The sequence below is a fragment of the Lichenostomus cassidix genome, chromosome Z (genome assembly GCF_008360975.1).
Source record: "Lichenostomus cassidix isolate B80296 chromosome Z, HeHo_3.0, whole genome shotgun sequence".
In the NCBI taxonomy this organism is placed as follows: Eukaryota; Metazoa; Chordata; class Aves; order Passeriformes; family Meliphagidae; genus Lichenostomus; species Lichenostomus cassidix.
This window is the reverse complement of record NC_139511.1, coordinates 25650692-25667867: the sequence shown is the minus strand read 5'-3', so window position 1 is coordinate 25667867 and position 17176 is coordinate 25650692. Positions and strand designations below refer to the sequence as shown.

General features: G+C 39.3%; 1 protein-coding gene across 2 annotated transcripts in view; it reads right to left on the bottom strand.

Annotated features, from left to right (window-relative positions):
- Positions 1–11259, bottom strand: part of TEK (TEK receptor tyrosine kinase) — a 39038-nt gene extending 27779 nt beyond the window's left edge. The window contains exon 1 of one of the 2 annotated variants that reach the window (XM_085042852.1): positions 10926–11259. In XM_085042852.1, the coding sequence (XP_084898978.1) occupies positions 10926–10977 (52 nt within the window). In that variant the 5' untranslated portion in view covers positions 10978–11259. The remainder of the gene's footprint in view (positions 1–10925) is intronic. The other variant, XM_085042853.1, reaches the window with a different exon arrangement.
- Between the last annotated feature and the right edge of the window lie 5917 nt (positions 11260–17176).

Sequence of the window (17176 nt, the reverse complement as noted above, 5' to 3'; positions counted from 1 at the left end):
ATGAAAGATTCTTTGAAAATGAGAGATACAAGCCTTATAAAAATATCCTCTAGCAGAGTGCTACACTTTTAGTTGTTCAGATGTGCATAGCTGGAGGGAAACTCAGCTCTCCTATAATGAACAATTGGCAAATAATAGGCGTTTCCCTTTATTTTTTTAAATTCAGGGTAAGGAGAAGGGAAACAGTAACATTTTTTCCAGCTGAAACAGGAAGAATAATTTATTTCTTTTATTCATCACATCTATTTTCCTGATTTGAATACAAGTATATTTTGTATTTACATAGAGAGACCTAATATTTAGCGCCGGTCAGCTTCCAAATGTTTCTCTGCTGGGAAGGAAGGGGTATAGTCTTAGATAAGGGAGGTCAAAAGGTCTTAGTGCTGACTGCAGTCGTTGCGTGTGTCTCTGCAGCGCTCTGGGCCAAGGGAGGAGGTCCTCCTCTGCTTTCAATGCAAGCAGCCACTCTGGGGACTGAAGTATCTTGACAGCACATTGACACTCACCACACCCAATCAGTCTTCCACAGCCACCACCCTTTCATGTGCCAGCCCAGATAACTTGTAGTTACATAATGGAGAAATGAAACCTTCTGGAAAGGATGCAACGGCCATTAAAGTAAATATTGCATAGAGGTGCAGGTCAGTAAAGTCAGTTTGTCCTGCTGCACACTGCAAACGTAAGTCTTCTGAACAAAATTAAAGAGGTGTGTGATAGAAATGAGGCCAGACTCATACATTCATTTTACAGGGCATTTATCTCAAGGCCCTTACTTTTATATGAGGAACATTTGTGCTTTTACTATGGATCTGATGCGTCAGCCAAAGGCAGATATAGTTCAACAATAACCAGCTGAAAGCAGTTTCAGTTTATATCAACATCTCATGCCTGTTGGAGATAACCCTAAAATCATAAACTGCAAGATCCTGATTTCTGCAAACTTTTGTGAAACTCAGAATCAAATCTGGATTCAAATTCCATGACTGGACATGATTATGTCTGTTGAGGATAGCCAGAGTGTTAGAGAGCAGAAGTGAGATATTTTGATATTTCTGCCTGGCACCCGCAGGGCACAGAGCTGCAACTGCCCTTCCAATACAGAGGTGTGGGCCCCAGGGGTGGGGTCCTTCAGGCTGGTCCATCCAGGGCTCCAGCTCCATTTCCCCTAGCATTTCTCTGTTCCTCTGACTTCCAACAAAGATTGAAAGGTGAAAATAACACCTCCCCTGCACCACAACCTTTTAAGACTATGGGAAGAAACAGTAGGAGAAGTCTGAATTTTGAGGACCAGCTTTCATGTTGCCTTGGATCCATATGCAAAGCAATATTCTATCAGATTCAGGGCATTTGCTGCATACCTTGTTCCTCATAGTAATAAAAATCATGCAATAAAGATGTAGAATATGGAGGCATATTGCTTATTTAAACTTGAGAATATTCCAGATGAATCAAAATCTAGTCACCAGTTAACGGAAAATGTTCTGATTTGTTGTCTAAAGATAGGTGGCTTTTTGTCATATTAAACACTTCAGAGTAACCCAAACACCTGAGTGAGGCAGATGGAACACAGATGGAGTTAATTCCCAGAGAAGCACAAGGAGGTTTTCTGTCCCTTAAAGGAATTTATATCTATGTGTACATATGGAATTATATGTCAAGTATGACTTTGCAGCTAAGGTTTCACAGCTGGAATATACTGTAAGCAGAAATTACAATATACCCAAGTGAAAGTTTTGCACTAAGAAAAACTATGCTTTAGGTGTAATTTGAAAAAGAAAAAAAAAGGCACCATAGCAATCTGAGACCTTGGAGGTGATAGTAACGCTTCCTCTGACACTGCTGGGTAAGGATTCCCACCGCATCTCTTTGCAGTAATGAAACTTCAAATAACCCAACTGTTCTTGCTAAAAAGGAACTTACCTAGTCTGGCAAAATTTAGGCAAATTATATTGTAGATGTTAATGAAGACTTTGAGTATAAGGACAACATAATAAGGACAACAGAATTTAGCTCTGAGAAAAGCACAGAAAATACACACAGGAAACAGCCTGTCTCTGCAGCAGGGACAATCCTCTGTGCTGCCTTGAAAAAGCCCTTTGACTCCTGCCCTGGTCCTTGAAGAACAGACCTTGTCAGGAAGGCAATTTGCTGTGTGTGCAAATAGATTTTGAGAAGAGAAAGCACTTGCAGAAGGCTAATGCTGTAAGTGGGAGATACCATGAAGGAAAGACCCATTGCCCAGTATCTGTGACATATCACTCACAGTGATACAGTGCTTTGAGCCTTTCCAGCACAGCGAAAATGGCATCCTCTAAACAAATAAGTTAAAATAACAGCACACCCACTATAGCCCAGACAACAAAATGAATGGGGGGAGACACTTGCAGTTCCTCTTGGCCCACTCCAAATTACAGGATTGTCCTCTCTCTTGCTGGGTAATCCTCAGCAGTATTTTTCATAGCTTCTCTAGTAGAGATTTCTGCACTTGCAGCCCACAGAGCAAATTGTGTCCTGGGCTGCATCCAGAGCAGCATGGGCAGCAAGGCATGGGAGGGGATTCTGCCCCTCTGCTCCGCTCTGGTGAAACCCACCTGGAACTCTGCGTCAGCTCTGGGGCCCCAGCACAGGAAGGACATGGACCTGTAGGAATGGGTCCAGAGGATGGTACATAGATGATGGTGGGCTGGAGCACCTCTCATATGAGGAAGGGCTGTGAGAGTTGGGATTGTTCAGCCTGAAGAAGAGATTATTCCAGGGAGACCTTATAGCACATTCCAGTTCCTAAAGGAGGCTACAAGAGAGTGACTTTTGTCAAGGGCATGTAGTGATAGGATAAGGGGTAATGGCTTGGAACAACAGGAGGATCAATTTCGATTGGATATAAGGAAGAAATGAGGGAGGTAAAATTTTTACAATGCGGGAGGTAAAACACTGGAACAGATTACCCAGACATATTGCGGATTTCCCATCCCTGGAAGTGTTCAAGAACAGGCTGGATGGAACAGTCTAGGGGAAAGTGTTCCAGCCCATGGCAGCAAGATTGGAACTAGATGACCTTAAAAAGCTCCCTTCCAACTCAAATTATTGCATGATTCTATTATATTCACCTGGGGAATCTGTGTTGAACAGAGAATAAGTGTGCCAAGCTATGTCTGCAGTCCCTGTGTGTCCTCTTTCTCTACCAAAATTCCATTCATAAAGGCACAGACTCATCTTGTTTTCTGTGCTGTATTGCACCAGAAAAACTCGGGCAGCACCAGCTGGAAGAAACAGTGCTCAGAAATTCCCTGGAACACATCCCAAACACAATTCTACTCAAAGAGCAAGAAAATCTCTGATAAAGATTAAAATATCACTTCTCTGGATCATAATTGTTGCTAAACACTAGAGTTCACAAGTAAATATGGCAATCTTGAGCTGAGATAGTTTAATGTCCTAGGTGAGTTCACACAGCAGCTCTTAGGAGAAAAGTGTTATAGATTTGTTCTTTAATCTCAGAGAATCCCTGCCTATATACTTCTAGATTTCCACCGTTAACCCTTGTCTTTTCGCCAGGAAAACGTGGGAAAATTTTAGGCATTTTCTACCTAATGCGAGGCTGTTGCCAAATTGCCTGTTACTTAAAAAAAATGTTCAGCACTGGAATGGCTAACACTTCTCTTCCACAGCAAGCAGCCAGAGTGGTCAGCTCCCTCACAGGATTCAAAACACCTATAATATGGACACAGGTCATATTTTCAAGAGGTATTGAGAATTCACTGTTCTGAGGAAAACTTTAGGTGTTAATACTGATTAATTAGTGGAAGAAAAGAAATTGTTTAGATATTACACTAACCTAATGATATATTTATTTTCCTTACATTTGTAGAGCTTTATTATTAAAGTGACTATAAGCAGGAAGTCCTCCTCTTGGCATTTGGAGTGTAACAGAAGAAAGAGAAAATCTGTTGTAAGAGGTAAGTGGAAAGATTAATACTTTTGAAGTACTAATTATTTAAGAGAAGGTGAAAGGGAAGAAAGCCCAGTAAATTCCACCCTATTTTTCACCATGTGAAGCAAAGAGAATAGATGGTGATATGATATGTAATTGTTACATAGTTCTTTTTCTCTTTTACTGTTATTGAGTGGAGCATAAATCATTCCTGCTACCAAATGTTTGGGAATATGTATGTAAAACACATAGATACTATATTAGCAGGGAAAAAGTAGAATCTGTACTTAGTTTTGGTGTTATGCTGAAAGTGAAACAGTCAGTTGCATATGACACTCACTTTAAGATTTAAAAATCATTTAGAGACTGGTGAAAATACATGTTCCAAACTTCTAAGTTATCAGTCCCTATTCCTTACAGTTTCTTTAAACGCAACAATGAGGCCTTCCTCTGCTTGAAATAATAAGGTTTTGATTTAGAACAATCCTAACTTGCTAAATAGCCTACATCTCAGTATTTTTCATTTGGTCTTGTTTTGTAGTTATAACTTCAGCTGTACCCTCTCAAGTTTTATTTTTTGGTATAAAACAACATACCAGATTAAAATAATTAAATTAATCTATTTAGGAATACAAATGGCAATCATGTAAGCAGTTTTGCTGGGGAAGTATAGCATTTGATTAATTCTAGGGGAAGTACTGAATAAATTACATTATTTTAAAAAAATTAATGGATTAGCCAATGTGGAAGATAATCAGGCTGGAAATTATGCAAATAAAACATGAAGAAATTAATAAAATATAGACCACATCCACAAGTGTCTCCTCCAAAAAAAGAAAAAATAAAGTACTCCTTACTTAACATAAAGCCAGTCAGAAAACAACCCAAAACATTAACTGCTTAGGCATACTTTTCCTAGGGCAAGTGGAACACATACCACACCAGAATCTGACTTTGTTTTTTGTGCACTCAACACTTATCATATTATTTTTGGTTCATTCTCTGAAAAAATTAAGTAATTTGGGAGGCTTTGAAACCACGTACTCATTTTATGAGCTCAGTGGTCTTTCAGTGTCCTGGAAATTTCATCTGGAATTCAAAGATAGCAGCAGCTCAGGTAATTTCTCCCAGTGAGTCAGATTCTCCTCTGACAGCTCATTTCTCCACAGGAAAACAAGGCTGAAATTATTATTGCCCAAAGAGATTAAGATTCTCTGCCATACGAGAACAGCAGTGATGAAAAAAACCTCAATGGTCCTGGAAAACATTGATAAATGAGCTAACAGACAGGGTTCCCAATAAAGCTTTTTTGTTGTCCATGTAAAGAATCTTGCTGTTGTATCTCACACAATGCTGCTGGGCAGCTGTGGGATGCTTCACAGTTCAAATACCAACACCACTTGCCCTTTGAAATAGGGCACTATTTGTGGAGGGAAGGTATTGTGAAACTAATAACAGATGGAAGATCAGTGACAGGGTATCACTATGCTACTTTGCAGTAGTGGGAAGACCAGAGCACAAGTGTGAAAAATGAGATAATTTGTCAAAGCTGTGAGGGCTGCCTAATTAGGTATCTGCTTATCTGCCTTTGGATACCTCTCGTGCTGCTGAAGGAAATGCCACTGCCTTCTTGTTTTATTTGCATGTCAGGTTTATTTGCATGTCATGGTTGTCTCACAGCCCATTGAAACAATATTTTAAGATGAAAAAGCTAGAAGAGGAACACTGCTGACAGCTTGGTTGGGGGTTTCTAGTGTGAAGGGGTGTGTGTGCCTAAACGTGTGTGTGTGTGAGTAACCAAAACATGAGAAAGAAACCAAAACATGGTTTGTCATGATTTCTCCTTAGCTGGGTTGACCAGAAGTGAGTAAAGTGGAAAACAACATATCAGGTACTTGAATAACTATCTGACAGCATGCCAGGTAATGCTGAAAACGCTGGAAAAGAGTGAGGAATATGGGAAAGCTCCAGTAGGACAGGCTTGTAGTTCAGGTGCATCTGGTTGGATTAGCAGCCAGTAAGATATGGGTATCAAATCATCAAGAGTGTATTTGCACACCAAAATGAATATGTCCATAACAAGGCTGGCCCTCGTTAGTTTCATTATGAAGCTCCTATTTGCACTGCAGATGTGTGCTGTTTGTTGTAGGTGGGCATGTGCCAAGCTGAGGTAGATAAAATAACACAGGTAATCAATTAGACAGTGCATACAACAAGCATAAGTTTGGGTGTCTGTGAGCACTGACTGCTGGGAGAACACACTCTAATACACTGTTGCCTGTACAGAAGTGCAGCCTCACTTAGCCACTTAGTGATTTTTCTGACTAAAGTAGCAGGGAGATGCATCTCCGTGCTAAGCACACTTTGTGACTAAGGAGGCCAAGGCCCCTGACCAGTTGCTTGTCTGCAATGAACAGCCAGGAAATAACACAAGGGAAAATCATCAGCACAATCAGAAGCGCAATTGGAATTGCATTGTCAAGGAAGACTTGTTATACTCTGAAGGAGAAATTAACTAAGCCACTTGATTAGTCAGGCTGACAGTGCAAAAAATAAACACCAGGCAAGCCAAATACCAGCCCTGAAATAAAAAGTTTACATTTCTAAATAGAGAAATGCCATTTGTTAATATATATTTTAAAAATCCTGTCAGAACTTAGTAAATGCCTAATATCTTTACACCTTAAAGGTGTTAATATTTCCAAGTGATGAATTACAAAATTAATTTTGATAGCTTTTGAACTTCTTTAAGATCCAGCCCTTGTTTAAGAGTTCAAAAACAGTAATCAAATCTGTATCTAATAAACAATCAGCCTTTTAAATTCCTTATAGGAAAGTCTCTGTTTTAGACGTGGGTGGTTCTTTGCTGTGTGCCTCCACTGAAACCACAGTGGAACAGCATCCTAAATATGATCCACCAGCGCAGGGTAGACTTTTTGGAGAGTAGTTCTTCATTGCATGTTCTTCAAAATTTTCATCCCTCCAGTCCCAGATAGATCTTACTTACAGAGGGACTTGTTCATGGAACTAAATGTTTTTCACACAAGCATTAGGTGCACACATTTTTGGTTCATCGAGCCTGTGCTTACTCAACACCCTTCAACCACAATGACTTCTTGGTCTTCCAAGAGAGCTGAATAGGGTTTGTTTTGTTTTGCTTTATTTAAGAGATGGGTCTAGGCCAAGCAGGCTCAAGTGTATGTGACAGATCTAGAGCAACTTTCCAGCCCAGATAATTCTCACTGTGAGCACATGAAGGACCAAGTGCATCTGCCCTGCCCTAAAGCCAGGTAGTCAGTGACAGTATCTATGGCTTCTGTGCTCCCTCTTGTACAGTAAAGCCTTCCATTTACAAATCTTGTGGGTATCAGACAATCTGTACAAAACTTTACAACTTCAGTTTTCCCTTAAATGAAATTTCAGCAAAAAAGTAATCCATCCATCTTAATTATGACTAATACAATGACTAAACAATATAATATGTCTATTCATGTATCTATATATGAAAATTGCATCTAAAACAATAGTATATGTTAACACTTACGAATATTCTGTGATTTCATTTCACCCTTTCAGATCTGATTCCTTTGGGCCTGATTCCATGCCTTTTCCCTCCTGACTATTCCCAGCTGTTGAAATTACTTTTGGGAACACAGGCTTCCTGAGAGCTACTCTACATCCAGTAGGTGTGAATCGGGCACAGAATGGCAGGCAGACGCAACTGCTAGGGCTCACAAATCAAATGCACTTCAGGAACAAAAGGTAAACTTGGTTTAAAATTCCTCTAATTCACATCAGTAGTTTGGCAATTTAGGTGTTGGAAAGGTTGTGCATCAGTGTAAAATCTGGTCATGTTACAAATACCTGATCTTAAAAGCTCACAGTTATAGTTATGAAATACCTGAGATTAAAAGGTCAGAAGTCTTCCTCCATTTTTTTGTCTGTGGGAGGCTAAAAACTCCATCACTCAGCCATAGGACAGACTGAGGATGCTGACACAGGCCTAGTCCCTTTAATTAAGGGACAAATGACATTCCTGTTCAGTGTCACTGGCATGCATTAGCCACTGATCAATACAGGTTTTCCTTTGGTTAAGTTAAGCTTCTCAGGAGAAAAACAAGACTTGAAACAGAACTTTTAAGATTTTCCAATCCAACTAAAATTTTTGACTTGTCATTTTGAAAATCCTACAGCATTATAAAGGTGCTTGTGTGTCTGGCAATGTATGTTAAAATTTGTTCAAGTCTCTAAATATGAAAATGAGTCACATAATAATGATAAGCATTTAGTTTTTTCATAACACCTGCTGATCCCAAAGAAAAAGAAAAGGCAGCCATCAATAGAGATGACAGAGAGCTATTGAATGCCACTGCACTGGTTTGCTCCACTGTTACCCTTTTCTAAAAAGGCTAATAAAATCTTTTCAGTCTTTTACCATATATAGGTCCAATGGCTAAATCAGAAAAAAAAAAAAAATCCAGTATTTTTAGAAACCCACTGGACCTCAGATTATTGGTAGAGCAAAACTATAGCACAGAACACCCTCTGTCTTGGAGAATGGAGACATTTGACAACATATTTGTTTCCTGATAGAAATAGTCAAAGAAATGTTCTGGAAGCTAATTGCAATTGTTGCTGGTTTTCACCAGTCCTTTACTAATAGTGATCATCTTGCTAAAACAGGGATCACACTTGAACATTTTTGAGAGTTAGCTTGCTGTGAGAAACTGCAAGCAGATTTCTAGACTATCGGAGGGATACCTGAGGGGGTCTGAGGCATTTCTGAGGCAAAAGGCAGGTTGTGACACTCTTTGCTTGCTTTTAGGGAAATAAGTAAATCTGCAGCTCTTCTTTGGTCAGAACTTAAGAGACTGAACCTAGCCACAAGCTTGGGATTTGAATCCATACTTCAGGATAGATGTCAGAATCATTTTGCTACTCCAAAATGTCAAGAATATAATCAACCAAAAAAAAAACCGTGGTGATACTCAATCAAGTTTGAAGAATCCCAACAGGATTAAATTCAACTCCTTATCAATTTAATTGAACATTTGCTATGGAATGTCTAAAGTACAAAAGTGAGCATTTGTGTATACTTTGAACATCTTTTTCCAAACTGGACCATAAGCTCTAGCTGCTAATGGCGTACTGCTATTAAAAATAAAAAGACATCAAATCAAAGGCCATTTCTTGTAAAGAGAGCCAAGTCAGTGCTTTTCACCTTGGAAAAGGGTGGAGTGGATATTGTGCCTACCCAGCAACACACCCAGAGAAGCCCACAGTCATCAGGGACAAGGTTAAGCCAGTTCAGTATCTGTGCTGAGTGTAGACCCTCCCCTGCTCAGGGAATGTCATTCCTGCTTTCCTGAACTCCGCCTGCAGTATCAAGAGGAAAGCAAGCTCGCATTGTCTTCCACTGCTCGGCCCAGGAAACATGATATCATTCTCAAACAAAAGCGGGAAAGCTGACAGATCTATTGAGATGGGTGTGACTACAGCACAAACCTCGCTGGTCAGCCCCTGTGGAAAATGCAGTGACTGGCAGCTCTTCGGTGCTGGGCTGTCTGTTCTCTCCAAATCTTTACGTCTAATTTCTGCAGATGACTTTTGTTTCTCCTGGACTTTCTTTTCTTCTCCTTCCATAATGCTTACAGCACCAGATATTTTCTAAAAGTGTAAAGCTGGAAGTGATCTGAGGGCTAAATAAGTTGAATTGATGTGCAGCTAAACAATCAAGAAACTGAAGGCACAGAAGAGGAATTAGTAAATAATATGTAGCCTATTACAGCAATTGCTAGAAAATAATATTTCCAAATATGATTTCAACAGATTACAAACTATTTTTTTTGCCTGCATTAACATTTAGCTTTTTATAGATGCCAAAAGTAACATCTCAAACTTGTAATTTTATTGTAAACAGCTGTTAGCATGCTGCTAATCAAGAAGATCTATGTAAAGCAATTGTAAAGAAAGCTGCACAGAAATAAGGACTTCTGCCTTTTCTTGCTACTTTCTGGTTTCCATAGCAAGACAATTTGCAGTTCTATGGCACATTACATTTTTACTGTGAGATGGACTAGAAAAACCTATGCATATCTCAATGCAATGGTTAAGGGTGAGGTAAGAGTCTAAGTTTACCATGTGTCTTGTATTTTTCTTTTTCAGACTTTTACAGAAGAAACTGACTAAAAAATCAAAATGAGGATTGTGAAAGCAATATTCAAATGCAGAGCAACTTCAAATCTGATGGCAGGAGCACAGTCTTCCTCAGGGTTCTGCATGTGATAGATTCAGCAAAGTCTCTCTAACATTAATGCTGCAAATACTGTAAACTAAATTTGCATTAGGATAATATTTCTGTATACCTTTCTACAGATATTTCTTGTGATAACTTCAGACTTGCTGAACTAGTGATATTTGCTGATAATACTATATAAGGGTATTTGAAGTGTGTTTAAGTTATCTTGTGAAATGTACATTTTTCCCCCCTTTTGTTCACCAATGTTCATCTAAGTTCCACTTGTGGAATCTTGTCTCAAATCAGATCCTGCAATAGCTAGAAACATCAGCTGCAGAGCTAGTTCATAAAGTCAGTCACAGAAGAAGTCAACGTTCAATCTGTATTTAGAGCAGCTTTCTCAGGGGAAGAAACCAGTGGTTTCAAAGTTACTAGCTGTATGAAAAACTTTATACCACTAGACATAAAAGAAACCCTGCTGCAACATGTGTCAACAAAGGACTTCAACAGCTAAAAACTGCAGCAGTGACCCTACAAGTAGCTAAATCAACCCCAGTTTCTTGGCCACAGTCCTGCCCTCACTCGCTGTAAGAACTCTGCATAGAGAGAAGTGGACTCACTGAAACAAGCATGCGTACTTAAATCAGTGCAGGTAAGCACTGGAGTGAAGGGTACACGGTCAAAGGTAGGTGCACACTGTGTGAAAAACAAGAAAGGCACGGCAGGTCTGCTACAACTGTTAAAGCCAAAGCTTACCTGAAATCAACAGGCTGAATCCATAGAGAACTAGGTGTGCTAGAGGGTCCATGCTTTCCAGAGTATATCCATCCAGTTCTTGCAGTCGCTCATGGAGTATCCTTTCCTCGGGGCAGACCTTTAGCAGTTGCTCTTGTCCTGCATGGTACGCTGTTTGCAAGTCACAGGCAAGAAATCAGAGCACTGGCGCAGGCTGGAACAGTCTCATTGCTGTCTGAGTACAGGGAGTTTAAGTTCCTTTTTCCTGTTTCCTTTGTAGATTAGGATGGGAAAGGCAGGATCTTAAAGGCATTTTTGTATCAGCAGGACTGCAGGGCAGTGCAAATCCCGTCCATCCAGCAATACATCAAAACAATTATCTGGAGCTGCTAGAGAAGCAGGGGACTGCTGTTGTTCACAGTCAGCAGAATAGGAAAAATGATGGCATCCTCCAGCAGGCGGGAGAGTGCAAGTAAAACATCCTCCACCCAGGTACAGTAGGTGGAAAGTGTTACTATCTCCTTCTAAAGTCCAGGTCTGCTAATTTCTCAGGATGCTATCATGTTTTCCCTTATTTATTTAATCCACACATAAGCTGCTGGCTGCAATGCATTTCTGCACACAGTAATAAAAATATGAAGTAAACAGTAATAAAGCAGCCAGCTGAATCCAGTATATACCAAAGCCATCCACAATCCAGCAAACTACTCTCCTAATTCACGTGTTTTACTGGAAACAAATTTTCTTTACATTTGCAAATTGAAAACAGACTGAAAACTTGTTGCAATAATAAATCTCACAGGGAGTTATGACTTCAGTGGGACTACAATGCCCTCGTCACTCAGGGAGGTCTTGAAACTCAGAAGCTAAAACAAAACACAAAGAAAGAATACAATGAAAACCAGAAAAATAAAAAAAATTAAATAAATGGAAAGGCAGCACTCAGATATATAAACAGAATTGAAAATAAAGAGCAATCTGATTTACCACTTGACTAAAGATGATGCATGACAATATAACATTTGGAAGTCCTACAGTTCTGCCCAGATGCCAACACCCAGAATTACTTTTATGGAAGTACAGAAAAAGCTCAGCATAATTTTGGCAATGGGGTATGTGTTTATCCTACTTTCATTTAATTTCTTTTCAGCCTTTGACTGTAGTGCAAATTTCACAAAAGAAGTCCTTTACACCCAAGATCTATTGCCATGTGGAGAGAAAGTTCACAACCACAGCAAATGGGAAGGCAGCAACCCAGAGTTCCTTACATGTGTCCTCCCTGACCCTCCATATAACTGGAAGTCAAACCAAGTAGGGATTTATACTGAAAATACCCTTTGGGTCCAAAAACACAGTATGAGGTACAAACACTATTAAAATTCCTTTCTGATGCTTAAAGGAGGCAGAATATAAGATGTTTATCTGATTTGGTTTCAGACTAAAATAAACATATCTATTTTGTCAATTTCAGATTTTGGAGCACATCTACTCTTCTTCTACTCTTAGATGTGAAACAGCAGTGATTACCCACACTCCAACTGCACCTTAGCTTTTATAAGCCTGCAGGTAGAAGTCCCTCCAATATCAGAATACTTAGTGTATTAGTGATACTGAGTATTATTATATTTCCTATCTAGTGGATAACTCTGTTTTGTCATTAATTTAACCTACTTATACGTTGGCCTATCCCTTATTCTTTTTTAATGTCTTTTGATTTGTTGAGGGATGTGGAGCAGGGAGGAAGGAGAAGGGAGTTAAGAACTTCAGTCAAGGCTGTGGTTCTCCAGATCACTATTGTAAGCTTAGAGGGGTTTTTAAAGTTTTCACTGAAATCTCACTTTCCTGCTGTAAAGAGGTCGGTGAGGAGAAATGCAGCATGTCTGCATTTGAAATGCACCTAAATACAAAGCAACGCATACTGGTACTAATTTTGCAGTATGAATAATGGGCCAGGTGAGCTTTTCATTCTTTTTTGAAGAACAACTTGTGCCTATGGATCATTTCATCTGCCATGATGACATGGTATTAATTTATCTCCAGGACAGTGCAGCCTAAACATACAGCACTCCACAAACACAAGAAGGTTGCAAAGGCCTGCTGAAGCCAGAAGAGAGGAGATACATACTAATCCAAGTCAGCATTTTTTAAGAGTACCAGCATCAGCAGGATCGTGTATTTGATTTGTGCTCCATTACAAAATTTCATTTTCAAAGAAATAAAGAATACCACCTACATTCAGCAAACACTAAAGTACTCCTTTATATGTAATATCTGTTCAAACTTAGGTCTGTTTCTATTTGGAAAGCTTTTAAGTGCCACAGTTTAATTAGTGCTCACACTGAAGTAAAAATTAATCACATGATAAGCTTTTTCTAGACTGTAGAATTAAAAGTATTTCACTATTTTGGCTTATTCTCACTCAACATTAAGTGTCTGTTAGGTCTACTTTTCATATTTTCATCCTTGTATTTCATATGACTAGAATATAAGTCTTTCTTAAAGTAGGTCATAGAAAATTTGTGTCCTGTGAGTATGACCTGATCAAGCCTCTGATTAGTGAGACACACAGAAGTGCAGTAGAATTATATGTTCCCTCCACCAGATAGGCCTTAGCTAATGAGGATACTGAATCTCAGCCTGTGTTCACTATTAATGAGCTGAAGAATTGAAAATAGCCTTTGGCAAAACCAGATGGCCAGTAAAAGAAACTGGATTAAAAGTAAAGATGGCACAAAAAGTAAAATATGGTACCGAGTTACTCTAATCTTTATTGCATGTGGGGCTGTTGACTACCAGGCCATCCAATGAGCATGCCCCTGCCACATCCTCAAGTGGGTATGTAGGTGTATTTTGGCCCCATAGATCACACTCATCTTTTCTAAAGGTACTTGGGAAGACTCCAAAAGGCAGTATCAAAAGACTTCCCCTCAGAAACATCAGTTCTGTTGGTGGTTAACTGCTGATTCAAACATATCAATGTTCACATCTTAATCCCCAACAATGGCATGCATGAGTTTAAGTTACTTGCAGCAGGGAAATAAATTGTCTTTCAACATGTAAATATAACCCTAGCATTAAACGTGGCTTTTCTTAACTCCATTTGCTGAAGGCTAATTTTATGATATGTCAAGTGCCCTGAACTCCTGACACCAGCCTTTCCTCTTTAGATAAGCAGCACACTTGTCTCAAGGACAACCCATTCGTACATGCTGTACCACATGGAAATATGTGAGGAGGAAAAAGAAACAATGCCACTGCACTTCTTTAGTCAGGTAGATGTGTTAGCAGAATTCACATATCCTCTTGCAGTGTCTGGTTGTATTATGTTTTTTGGAACCAAGCCATTGCTTTGGCCTTGAGATGATGTTAATATGTGTTAGTAGGAGGCAGTAAGGGGACTTTAGGAATTATTACTCACCATAGTCAGCTAATGTGAAACAAAGGCTGAGAAATGATGGAGCTTAAACTTCTTTTCTCAAACACATCCTGTTCTCCTCTGTAACACAGCCTATGGCACTGAGGCCAACTGTAGCCCCTAAGCCATCTATTCTGGACCACCTGAAAGCGAGATAGCAGCCTGGTGGTCAGGCAGAGGACATGTGCAGCTGCTGGTCTAAGCACACGGGATGAGCACTGCCCCTGCCACCTCAGTGGAAGCATTAAACGGAGGGAGGTAAAGGTTTCTGGGGCACAAGTAAAACAAATGTGGATGGGACAGTGTGGAGTGGTGGTGGTATTGAAACAGGTGGTTCTGAGAAAGTTTAAGGTGAGGTAGAAAAGGTCACAGTCCATTTTTTGCTGCAGCTCATTTTGAGAAGGTGCAGTTGTTTTATGCTTTTTCTACTGTTTCTCCTGCATATGCATAGCAGAAGGCAATTCAGGGTTGCAAGCATTGCTATGATCCATTATTTTTGCTCAGTACTTTTGTTTTCTTTTCAAGAAAACAAGGAAGAGTTTGTCTTGGAAAACATTGCCTGAAAAATGGCTGAGTACTAAGCAGTCTACAGAACAGTCTTAGCCAAAGGGAGCTGTTACTTTCCTGTCTTCCTTGATTGTGAAAAGGAATGGAATTTACTGAAAAGGAATTAAACACAGGATCTAACAGGAATCTCAGGTTTATTTCAACGGGAAACCTCAGCTGATCAGTCAACATAGGAGTACTTCAGGGCTTCTGTATCAGTAAATTCATTGTGAAAGGTATTAGGCCATTTGACTAACAGCTATGCTCTGAAAACTTCTACTCTGCAAGTTACTTGTATTCTTATGAAAAAAGTTTCATGAGTATTTTAGAGTGGCCTGTTGTCAGCAGAAGGACAGAAACACCCTGCTTCTCTGTTCTACTGCTTTCATCGTAATGTTTTACAATATATTTTGAAGGATAGATGAGTCTGTGTGTTTGTGTTTCATGGCAATAATTGTATATCCAAATATCTTTAAAATATTAATATTAAATCTCCCCAAATGATCCACAGCAATAATAATATGACTGCCTAAAGTAAAACGGCATGAATGAGGCAAATTTCATATTTGTGCCATTTGGAGAAATAAAAATAAATTTTATAACACTTTTTAATGCATGTGAAATTTGAAGCTCTGACTATTGCTTCCAAAGACTAGGAAATGGGTCATGCTAGCCAGATCTCAGAGGTAGTGCTCTCAGCCATTAGGGTTACAAAAATTGATTCTTAATATCCTGTTTGCAGGACCTACTATCTTCCACTGAATTGCTCTCACACTGTTAGTATGATTTAATGGTGCATTTTTAATGGTGGCTTTAAACAGGATTCGACAAGTACAACTTAATGATAAATTTGCTGTCTACCTAACTCGTCTTCCAAATTTGGGATCAGAAGTCTTGTAGAAGCTTGGAAATCTGAAGGCTTTATTTAGAATTTTGTCTCTCATGCATAACTGTTAAGGTGACTCATACTACTGATAATTTCTACTACAATCACTATTTTCTTTTTCTTCCTAATTTTAAGAGGTGCTGAGTCCCCCTTACATCACAAGTGTTTGTGGGCAAACTTGAGATGTATGTTGGTGACGTCTTGCACCTTGTGCTCATCCTCTGCTGCACAGCAGAAATCTTGGGGCTAATACAAAATACAGTGCTCAGTCAATCAAACTCAGTCACTTTAAATGAATGTAGCTTTCAAGGAATTAGCTAATTAGCTCTACAAGAGTAAACAATAGTGGATAGTTTTACATTTCTAGCTCTTTTCCTTCTCTCTTTTTTTTTTTTTAATTTTTTTTTTTTAATGTGGAATGTTTCCTCCCATTTCGCACATTTGGTATATTGTCCAGTTAGTTCTCCTTCCTGAAAGGAGAACCTGTAAGGGTTGAGCACAAGTCAGGGCAAAAACTTTTTTTCCTCTGCTCCAAGATTCTGTCAATACCAATGAATGATTGATCAAAGCTGGGAATTGAATTGAGATAATCTCTGTAGGTATGAATGCTTAAAGGCTTCCTTCCTCTTTATGCAAAAAAATGACAACTAATTTTGTTTGGGAGTAATCCAGCTCCATTCTGAGTGATTGACCTGCATTTCACAGCCTTGCTCTGCACACACAAGACATGTATCATTAATGTTCAGCTGCTACTCACACTGCACATATGTTCAAGAGCATTCCAATTTTACCACTTCCAGAATCTAAGGGTTTTCACTCCAATTGCTACATCCACCACACCCAGATGACATCACCACTCAAAGCAGATACTTTGAAGGACAGTTACAAAATTCTTTCTCCTCAACTAAGACGTTGTAATAGCTAGTGCCCCTTCATAAGGCCTGCATTATGCCTTGTATTTTTGTTTTATGCTTGCAGCAGGAAAATAGAAATGTACTGAAAGAACTTAAAACCATTTCACCTTGGAAATGTCTGTCCAATTGTGAAACTCCACATACGAGGCCCAAGAGCCATTAACTAAAGTTGTCAGGCAGAAAGAACTCTCAGTGTTCTGCCTCCCTGGAATTGCTCACAGGAACACTGCATTGTTGTCTTCTAAGCTCACTGGGAGAAATTAAAAAACAAACTTATTTTGAAAGAAAAATAAGCTTTTTTTTTTATCATCATGAAAAGTAGTGAAGGCAAGATGAAGCAAGAAGAGGATCAACTCTTGCTTGCAGCAAAAATAGTTTGCCTGGAGATATAATGGTATTAATGAATATATGGAAAAAAGGTTGGTGAATTGCCATGTCATCAGGAGCTGGGAAAAAAGGCAGTCATTCCTGTGCTTGTCCTCAAGCACAGCACAAACATAGCAGCAACAGA